Source organism: Salmo trutta, chromosome 4 (genome assembly GCF_901001165.1).
Source record: "Salmo trutta chromosome 4, fSalTru1.1, whole genome shotgun sequence".
Taxonomy (NCBI): Eukaryota; Metazoa; Chordata; class Actinopteri; order Salmoniformes; family Salmonidae; genus Salmo; species Salmo trutta.
Genome location: NC_042960.1, coordinates 67980044 through 67991146, shown reverse-complemented (window position 1 = coordinate 67991146; position 11103 = coordinate 67980044). Strand labels below are relative to the sequence as shown.

The 11103-nt window shown below is 46.0% G+C and overlaps 1 protein-coding gene across 1 annotated transcript in view; it reads left to right on the top strand.

Moving 5' to 3' along the window:
• The first annotated feature begins 8906 nt into the window (after positions 1-8906).
• Positions 8907-11103, top strand: part of LOC115192945 (nuclear factor 7, brain) — a 14167-nt gene continuing 11970 nt past the window's right edge. The window contains exon 1 of the mRNA XM_029751912.1: positions 8907-9510. Coding sequence (XP_029607772.1) covers positions 9091-9510 — 420 coding nt within the window. The 5' untranslated portion in view covers positions 8907-9090. The remainder of the gene's footprint in view (positions 9511-11103) is intronic.

Here is an 11103-nt window from a genome sequence, read left to right as displayed (position 1 = left end):
CCACAGGTGGAGTTCACCTGTGGTAAATTCAATTGATTGGACATGATTTGGAAAGGCACACACCTATCTATATAAAGTCCCACAGTTGACAGTGTATTTAGGAGCACAAACCAAGCTAAGAGGTCGAAGGAATTGTATGTAGAGCTCTGAGACAGGATTGTGTCGAGGCATGGATTTTGGGGAAGGGTACTAATAAATGCCTGCATCATTGAAGGTCCCCAAGGACACAGTGGCCTCCATCATTCTTAAATGGAAGAAGCTTGGAAACACCAAGTTCTTCCTAGAACTGGCTGTCCGGCCAAACAGCAACCGGGGGAGAAGGGCCTTGGTCAGGGAGGTGACCAAGGAAGGAGGGGGAGAACGGTAGTTATACTGGGAAGGAGGGGGGGGGGGGGGGGAGAAGGGCCTTGGTCAGGGAGGTGACCAAGGAAGGAGGGGGAGAACGGTAGTTATACTGGGAAGGAGGGGGGAGGAGGGGGAGAAGGGCCTTGGTCAGGGACGTGACCAAGGAAGGAGGGGGAGAACGGTAGTTATACTGGGAAGGAGGGGGGAGGAGGGGGAGAAGGGCCTTGGTCAGGGAGGTGACCAAGGAAGGAGGGGGAGAACGGTAGTTATACTGGGAAGGAGGGGGGAGGAGGGGGAGAAGGGCCTTGGTCAGGGAGGTGACCAAGGAAGGAGGGGGAGAACGGTAGTTATACTGGGAAGGAGGGGGGAGGAGGGGGAGAAGAGCAGTTACACTAAGAAGGGGGGAGGAGGGGGTGAAAGGCAGTTACACTAGGAAGGAGGGGGGAGGAGGTGGGAGAAAGGCAGTTACACTAGGAAGGAGGGGGGAGGAGGTGGGAGAAAGGCAGGTACACTAGGAAGGAGGGGGGAGGAGGTGGGAGAAAGGCAGGTACACTAGGAAGGGGGGAGGGAGGGGGGTGAAAGGCAGTTACACTAGGAAGGAGGGGGGAGGAGGTGGGAGAAAGGCAGGTACACTAGGAAGGAGGGGGGAGGAAGGGGAGAACGGTAGTTATACTGGGAAGGAGGGGGGAGGAGGGGGGTAGAAGGGGGAGAAAGGCAGTTACACTAGGAAGGAGGGGGGAGGAGGTGGGAGAAAGGCAGGTACACTAGGAAGGAGGGGGGAGGAGGGGGGAGAAGGGGGGAGAAGGCAGGTACACTAAGAAGGAGGGGGAGGAGGGGGGAGAAGGGGGGAGAAAGGCAGGTACACTAAGAAGGAGGGGGGAGGAGGGGGAGAAATTATCCTATTGGTGATAGAGAAGGCTGTGTGTGTGTCTCTCCAGTCCACTAGGTCCCCCCACAGGAATGAGTAAACAGCCAGCCACTAGGAGCAGCCAGCCACTAGGAGCAGCCAGCCACGAGGAGCAGCCAGCCACGAGGAACAGCCAGCCACTAGGAGCAGCCAGCCACTAGGAGCAGCCAGCCCCTAGGAGCAGCCAGCCACTAGGAGCAGCCAGCCACTAGGAACAGCCAGCCACTAGGAGCAGCCAGCCACTAGGAGCAGCCAGCCACTAGGAGCAGCCAGCCACTAGGAACAGCCAGCCACTAGGAGCAGCCAGCCACTAGGAACAGCCAGCGTTTGTTAGACCGTTGTAAAATAACTATGTTTATAGCTGCCATCTGCTCTGCTCTCACAGTTCAGACCCCAGACCCATCCCGCTCCACAGTGAGAGAGAGAGACACCCAGGTCAGTTCAGATCCCAGACCCATCCCGCTCCACAGTGAGAGAGAGACACCCAGGTCAGTTCAGATCCCAGACCCACCCTGCTCCACAGTGAGAGAGAGACACCCAGGTCAGTTCAGACCCCAGACCCATCCCGCTCCACAGTGAGAGAGAGACACCCAGGTCAGTTCAAATCCCAGACCCACCCTGCTCCACAGTGAGAGAGAGACACCCAGGTCAGTTCAGACCCCAGACCCATCCCGCTCCACAGTGAGAGAGAGACACCCAGGTCAGAACCAGTGCAGTCCTATGTATTTTCTGACAACTGGATCATGGTTGTAGCTTTTTCACTCCAGTCAGAAGGTTGAAGGGTTGAGGTCTTTGTGTGAGGAGGGTAGAGAGGGTGTAGAGTCTCCTATCGGGACCCTGGATCTGTGAACAGAGGACAGAGCAGGATTCCTGCAGGGACACGTGGTCTAGAGTGACAGGGACATCTTCTGCAGCGCCAGCCCAGGGACAGGGAGAGAGGAGGAGGGGTTGGGGGTGGGGGGCACTGGGTATTCCTTTCACTGGGGTGTGGAGGGAGCGAGCAGATATTCTGGGATACCACTGCCAGCACTTCACAGGGATAATTTCTTCAGGAGAGTAAAGTATTAAAACTTAAAGGTGGATCCAGGAAGTAGCGAGGGACGCGTTTTGGTTCTCCTTCTGTCTCCGTCTCTTCGTTTGGTTCTCCTTCCGTCTCCGTCTCGTCATCGAAGGGATGCAAAATTAAGGTGTTCGTTGGTTGGTCCTTTAAGGTGCTGGATCCAATTTCCTCCCAATCCTCCTGACCCATCGCTGCCTGCAAAGCTGACAGAGCTAGATCAGAGAGAGAGAGAGAGAGAGAGAGAGAGAGAGAGAGACAGAGAGAGAGAGAGAGAGAGAGAGAGAGAGAGAGTGAGAGAGAGAGAGAGAGAGAGACAGAGAGAGAGAGAGAGAGAGAGAGAGAGAGAGAGAGAGAGAGAGAGAGAGAGAGAGAGAGAGATCAGACTGAGTCCTGTTGCTTCTCAAATCAAATCAAATTATATTTGTTACATACACATGGTTAGCAGATGTTAATGTGAGTGTAGCGAAATGCTTGTGCTTCTAGTTCCGACTATGCAGTAATATCTAACAAGTAATCTAACCTAACAATTTCACAACAACTTCCTTATACACACAGTGTAAAGGAATGAATAAGAATATGTACATATAAATATATGGATGAGTGATGGCCGAACGGCATAGGCAAGATGCAGTAGATGGTATAGAGAACAGTATATACATATGAGATGAGTAATGTAGGGTATGTAAATATTATGTAAAGTGGCTTTGTTTAAAGTGGCTAGTGATACATTTATTACATACATTTTTCCATTATTAAAGTGCCTAGAGTTGAGTCAGTATGTTGGCAGCAGCCACTCAATGTTAGTGATGGCTGTTTAACAGTCTGATGGCCTTGAGATAGAAGCTGTTTTTCAGTCTTTCGGTTGTCGCTTTGATGCACCTGTACTGACCTCGCCTTCTGGATGATAGTGGGGTGAACAGGCAGTGGCTCGGTGGTTGTTGTCCTTGATGATCTTTTTGGCCTTCCTGTGACATGGGGTGGTGTAGGTGTCCTGGTGGGCAGGAAGTTTGACCCTGGTGATGCATTGTGCAGACCTCACTACCCTCTGGAGAGCCTTACGGTTATGGGCGGAGCAGTTGCCGTACCAGGCGGTGATACAGCCCGACAGGATGCTCTCGATTGTGAATCTGTAAAAGTTTGTGAGTGTTTTTGGTGACAAGCCGAACTTCTTCACCATGCTGTCTATTTGGGTGGACCATTTCAGTTTGTCCGTGATGTGTACGCCGAGGAACTTAAAACCTTTCACCCTCTCCACTCCTGTCCCATCGATGTGGATAGGGGGCTGCTCCCTGTGCTGTTTCCTGAAGTCCACGATCATCTCCTTTGTTTTGTTGACATTGAGTGTGAGGTTATTTTCCTGACACCACACTCCGAGGGCCCTCACCTCCTCCCTGTAGGCCGTCATCTGCAAACTTGATGATTGAGTTGGAGGCGTGCATGGCCTCACAGTTGTGGGTGAACAGGGAGTAAAGGAGAGGGCTGAGAACGCACCCTTGTGTTGCCCCAGTGTTAAGGATCAGCGGGGTGGTGATGTTGTTACCTACCCTCACCACCTGGGGGCGTCCCGTCAGAAAGTCCAGGACCCAGTTGCACAGGGCGGGGTCGAGACCCAGGGTCTCGAGCTTAATGACGAGTTTGGAGGGTACTATGGCGTTAAATGCTGAGCAGTAGTCGATGAACAATTCTTACGTAGGTTTTCCCCTTGTCCAGATGGGTTAGGGCAGTCTGCAGTGTGATTGCGATTGCGTCATCTGTGGACCTATTGGGGCGGTAAGCAAAGTGGTGTGGGTCTAGGGTGTCAGCTAGGTTGGAGGTGATATGGTCCTTGACTAGTCTCGCAAAGCACTTCATGATGACGGAAGTGAGTGCTACAGGGCAATAGTCATTTACCTCAGTTACCTTAGCTTTCTTGGGAACAGGAACAATGGTGGCCTTATTGAAGCATGTGGGGACAGCAGACTGGGATAAGGATTGATTGAATATATCCGTAAACACACCAGCCAGCTGGTCTGCGCATGCTCTGAGGACGCGGCTAGGGATACCGTCTAGGCCTGCAGCCTTGCGAGGGTTAACACGCTTAAATGTTTTACTCATATTGGCTGAAGTGAAGGAGAGCCCGCAGGTTTTGGTAGCAGGCCGTGTAAGTGGCACTGTATTGTCCTCAAAGCGAGCAAAGAAGGTGTTTTCTCTGTCTGGGAGCAAGACATCGTGGTCCGCGACGTGGCTGGTTTTTATTTTGTAGTCCGTGATTGACAGTAGACCCTGCCACATACCTCTCGTGTCTGAGCCTTTGAATTGCGACTCTACTTTGTCTCTATATTGATGCTTAGCCTGTTTGATTGCCTTGCGGAGGGAATAGCTACACTGTTTGTATTCGGTCATGTTTCCGGTCACCTTGCCCTGATTAAAAGCAATGGTTCACGCTTTCAGTTTTGCGCGAATGCTGCCATCAATTCATGGTTTCTGGTTGGGGAATGTTTTAATAGACACTGTGGGTACGACATCTCCGATGCACTTGCTTATAAAGTCGCTCACCGAATCAGCGTATTCATCAATGTTATTGTTCGCCGCTATGCGGAACATATCCCAGTCCACGTGATCGAAGCAATCTTGAAGCATGGAATCCGATTGGTCAGACCAGCGTTGAACAAACCTGAGTGCAGGTGCTTACTGCTTTAGTTTCTGTCTATAGGCTGGGAGCAACCAAATGGAGTCGTGGTCGTGGTTAGAATAACAATGATCCAGTGTTTTGCCAGCCCGGTTGCGCAATTGTCATGACTTCCACCGAAGGTGGCTCTTCTCCCTGTTCTGGCCGTGCACGGCGGTCGTTGTCGCCGGCCTACTAGCTGCCACCGATCCATTTTTCCTTTTCATTTGTGTTTGTTTTGTTACACCTGTGTTCCATTAGTTGATTTCGGTAGGTTTATTTACCTCGGCTGCCTGCTAGTCTATGTGTGGGATTGTTTGTATGTGTTACTTTGTTAGGGTTGACGTGGACACCAAGGAACTTGAAACTAGCAGGATTTCTTATAAGTGTCCGGATTAGTGCTTGAAAGCACCTTGAAAACTACAGCTCTAGCCTTTAGCTCAGTGCAGATGTTGCCTGTAATCCATGGCTGCTGGTTGGGAAATGTACGTACGGTTACTGTGGGGATGACTTCGTCGATACACTTATTGATGAAGCCGGTGACTGAAGTGGTATACTCCTCAATGCCATTGGATGAATCCCGGGAACATATTCCAGTCTGTGCTAGCAAAACAGTCCTGTTTCATAGCATCCACGTCATCTGACCACTTGTCACTGGTACTTCCTTTTTTAGTATTTGCTTCTAAGCAGGAATCAGTAGGATAGAATTGTGGTAAGATTTGCCAAATGGAGGGCGATGGAGAGCTTTGTATGAGTCTCTGTGTGTGAATAAAGGTGGTCTAGAGTTGTTTTTCCCTCTGGTTGCACATGTGACATACTGGTAGAAATTTAGTAAAACGAATTTAAGTTTGCCTGCATTAAAGTCCCCGGCCAATCGGAGCGCCACTTCTGGATGAGGATTTTCTTGTTTGCTTATGACCTTATACAGCTCATTGAGTGCCAGCATCGGCTTATGGTGGTCACATCAGAGTAAAGGACATAACACTTTTACTATGAGCTTGGTTTCAGATTAGAGTTCTAATAATAATAATCTTCAAAAGATAATGGCGCTGATAAAATTGTTGTGATATACTTGTTCATTTGTTTGATTTAGTTATAAATCTTCTAGTAGGCCTATGCAGCTTTCCCTTATTCTATGGAGCAAATCTTAACTTCCACTTAAATTGACATTATTTTTCACTTAGTCTCCCATTAACATCAATGCAAAAAGTTAGGATTCACCCCAGGATGACTAAGGAGCAGTTTACCTCACAGTGTGTTCTGTATAATTTCTATCTATTCATATCCATCATTTATTCCTGGAGAAATACAGGTATATGTTTATTTTGAGTCTATAATGCTAACAGAGAGTTTGTTGTAATTGATGTCAAAAGATTGTTGAGAAAGGGAGACTGGTAACATTTATTTTTGAAAGGTACCTACATAGGGACTTCATAACACATTCATAACCTAGGCATATACATAACACAGCACATTAACATTTAATAAATGTAAATGACAACAACAGCAAGTTCATGTCCGTTATGACATGATAGTGTCACTCATACTGGAGATTTCAACTTACGGTTGTTGAAATAAGACCATTTATAAAATGATGATGTACTGTTAATGTATGGGTTATGTATGGGTTATGTATGGGTTATGTATGGGTTATGAATGGGTTACGAATGGGTTACGTATGGGTTATGTATGGGTTATTAATGGGTTATGAATGGGTTATGATTGGGTAATGATTGTATTATGTTTGGGTTATGAATGGGTTATGTATGGGTTATGTATGGGTTATTAATGGGTCATGAATGGGTTATGAATGGGTAATGATTGTATTATGTTTGGGTTATGAATGGGTTATGAATGGGTTATGAATGGGTTATGTATGGATTATGTATGGCCAATGTTTGTATTATGTGTGGGTTATGAATGTGTTATGAAGTCCTTAGCTACCCTTCAAATAAACTGTTACAGGGAAACAATCTTGTCTGACCAATCACTTGCATGTTGAATAATAATACATTGCAAAGCTATGTATTATTCTCATGTATTTTTGTGATAGTGTTTTGACATTTCTAAATCTGATTGGTTCTACTGTTGATGAGTGTTTTGACATTTCTAAATCTGATTGTTTCTACAGAACTTGGTTAAATTTGTGACGATTGATGCGCTGCAAGGAGAGATTACTAGAAACAAACAAAATTTCCCCTGTTTATCTGTGGATGAATTGTCGGCGTAGAGGACCTTGTGCATTTCAGGTAAAATAACAACCCAATGTTTATATCAAAGGACAAATTAGTTAACAACAGCAAGCTAACTAGCTAAATAGGACAAATTAGTTAACAGCAAAGCTAACTAGCTAAATAGGACAAATTAGTTAACAACAGCAAGCTAACTAGCTAAAGTGCCATGAATGTTTAATGCTTTTAGGCCGTTCTCAAATGAATATAGTTGGTTCAGAGTTTGTTTTGATATTTCAACCTGCGTGTCCTGATCGCATCTGGTGTTGGTGGACAAAATCAATATGCGCGCGAGAGGTGTGGGTAAGAAACATACTTACTCAGAAGACTAGCTTACATTGTTGCAGTTTTTATATGGAACCAGTATACACACTGTCCCAAATGTTTCGTTAAGCCCCCCTTTCAATATGGTCTTTTCCGTCCAAAACCAGATGTTTATTATAATATTGAATATTATAAGAATTAGAAAATGATTGTGTTTATTCTTGTTATGTTTTTTTGTTACATTTATAACAAACCCCATTTAGAGATACTAATATTGTAGCTAGTGATAACATGGTTAAGCTTTTATCTAGTTGGTGTTAAATTTCAGATAATAATGTATTATTCTCTCATATCTCTATGAATATGATTGACTTGCTAGTCTAATGTCTTGTTTGTTATTGCTGATAACGATACTGTCACGTCCTGACCAGTAAAGGGGTTATTTGTTATTGTAGTTTGGTCAGGATGTGGCAGAGGGGTGTTTGTTTTATGTGGTTCAGGGTGTGTTGATATATGTGTTTATGTAGAGGGGTGTTTGTTTAGAGTATTCCGGGGTTTTGGTTATGTTCTATGTTTTGTATTTCTATGCTCTATCTATGTTGTGTATTTCTTTGTGTTGGTCTGGTATGGCTCTCAATCAGGAACAGCTGACATCGTTGTTGCTGATTGAGAGTCATACTTAGGTAGCCTTGTTTTCACCTGTCCCTTTGTGGGAAGTTGTTGTTGCACTGCTGTGTGTAGCCTGCAATACTGTTCGTTCGTACGTTTTCTTGTTTTGTTTATTAAGTGTTCTAAATAAAAGATAAAATGAGCACTCAACCCGCTGCGCCTTGGTCCAGTATATACGACGACCATTACAGATACAGAGTCAAGGGTTTAAATTGAACTACCTCGGATTGTCTTTCTCCAAGCCTTGCCCCTCTCAACCAGATTTATGCCATTAAAAAATAAGGTCCACATAATATATCCCTTTAGCAATACATTGTGTTTAGGGAATTTCAACCAAATATCATAACATGATACCCCTCACTGTTAAGAATCTTTCTGTTAAGTCTCTAACATATTTGGTGCAACCACCAAAGTGGACAGACATACTACATCTACTGCATACTACATCTACTGCATACTACATATACATACTACATCTACATATTACATGTCCTGCATACTTTCTATCATCAAATAAAAACAATGTCTTCAAGCTGTATTGACCACAGTGATTTCTCTACACTATCGACTCCTTTAAGCATGAGAGATACAAGCTGTCTAAAACAGGTCCATCTACAGACAGGTATTCAGGAAGAACAACCCAACTATGGACATACTGTAAATGTCATGTCATGACTCACTCCACTCCAGACAGTATTGCAACAACCCTTTTCCACCTAATGGTAAGTTACGGTAAAGACCAATTGAACTTAGTAATGAGGAAGAGATACTCTACATGCAATCATTTTCTCTGAACTTTAACTAAACAAGTCCAGCTAGTCTGTCAGCATTGACAAAGGTTTACACCACCAACACTGAGATCACAAAACATTTCGTAGTTAGAGAGGTGAGGTTTCAGGAACAGAATCTAGAATATAATCTCTTTATTCTAGGGTAGTAAGGTTGCAGGAACAGAATATAGAATCAAATGACAGCAAAACCAACAAGCCAAGCTTCACTCTCCGAGGAGGACCTGCTTTGTCCTGTGTGTTGTGAGGTATTCAGCCTTCCCGTTCTGCTGAAATGTGGCCATAACTCCTGTAAGGAGTGTTTAAAAAAGCTGTGGGAATGGAAGGGAGGCAGAGAATGCCCCGTGTGTCGGACCACGTCGAGCTCAGAGAGGCCTCCTATCAACCTGGCCCTAAAGATAGCAGCCGACATGTTTACAGAGCAGAGGACGACCAGGGGAGAGGAGAGCACAGAGGAGGAGTGGTGCCTTCTTCACAACGAGAAGCTGAAGCTATTCTGTCACAACGATGAGGAGCCAATTTGTGTTGTCTGTCAGCTTTCTAACCGACACAAAGTACATGAGTGCTGCCCTGTAGAGGAGGCTGCTCTGGAGAAAAAGGTGAGACGGGATGTCTGAAATATTACAGAGCAATTTAGACTGGTGTGTGTGTGTGTGTGTGTCTATCAGTGGAGGCTGCTGAGGGGAAGACAGCTCATAATAATGACTGGAAGTGACTCAATGGAAAGGTATCTGAGGTAGATATATACATATAGGTAGAGATAAAGTGGCTAGGCAACAGGATAGATAATAAACAGTAGCAGCAGCGTATATGTGATGAGTCAATAGAGTTGGTGCTGAGGGGGTCAACGTAGATAGTCCGGGTGCTTGTCGTGCGGTACACAGAGAGAAGGGTGTTCCTCTGACACCGCCTGGTATAGAGGTCCTGGATGGCAGGGAGCTCGGTCCCAGTGACGTACTGGCCCATACGAACTACCCTCTGTACCGCATTGCGGTCGGATGCCAATCGGATGCTATACCAGGCGGTGATGCAGCCAGGCAAGATGCTCTCAATGTTGCAGCTGTAGAACTTTGAGGATCTGAGGACCTATGGCCAAATATTTCAGCCTCCTGAGGGGGAAGAGGCGTTGTCGTGCCCTCTTTACGACTGTGTGTGTGGACCATGTTGTTTCCACCGAGGAACTTGAAGCTCTCGATCTGCTCCACTACAGCCTCATCGATATGGATGGGGGCGTGCTCGGCCCTCCATTTCCTGTAGTCCACGATCAGCTCCTTTGTCTTGCTGAGGGAAAGGTTGTTGTTCTGGCACCACACTCCCAGGTCACTGACCTCCCTATGTGCTGTTGCCTACCCTTACCAGCTGTGGACGGCCCTTCAGGAAGTTCAGGATCTAGTTGCAGAGGGAGGTGTTTAGTCCCAGGGTCCTCAGTTTAGTGATGAGCTTGGACGGCACTATGGTGTTGAACGCTGAGCTGTAGTCAATGAATAGCATTCTTACATAGTTCCTTTTGTTTAGGTGTGAAAGGGCAATAGAGATTGAGTCATCTGTGTATCTGTTGGGGGTGGTATGCAAATTGGAGTGGGTCTAGGGTTTCTGGGATGATGGTGTTAATGTGAGTCATGACCAGCCTTTCAAAGCACTTCATGGTTACAGATGTGAGTGCTTAGTCATTTAGACAGGCTACCTTGGTGTTCTTGGGGCACAGGGACTATGGTGGTCTGCTTGAGACGTTTAGGTACTACAGATTGGGTCAGGGAGAGGTTCAAAATGTCATGGAAGACACTTTCCAACTGATCAGCGCATGCTCTGAGTACACGTCCTGGTTAATCCATCTGGCCTTGCGGCCATGTGAACGTTAACCTGTTTTAAAGTCTTAAACCAAAATCACACGGAAAGACCCAGTAGAAATCTTCATCCAAATCGATGTTAGTAATCGCTGTTCACTCAAAACACTGTTTTTGGTCATAAGAAATGATGCCGGAGACATTGTGCACAAAAAAAGGTTAAGATCAGCATTAAAAAATAACACAAAATAGCAGATCAGCAGAATTCACTGCAGCTTCATCTTTTGATTGTGTGTGTGTTAATGTGTGTGTGTGTTAATGTGTGTGTGTGTTAATGTATGTGTGTGTTAATGTGTGTGTGTGTTAATGTGTGTGTGTGCTTGGGGGGGGCACTAGGTTATGCAAGCA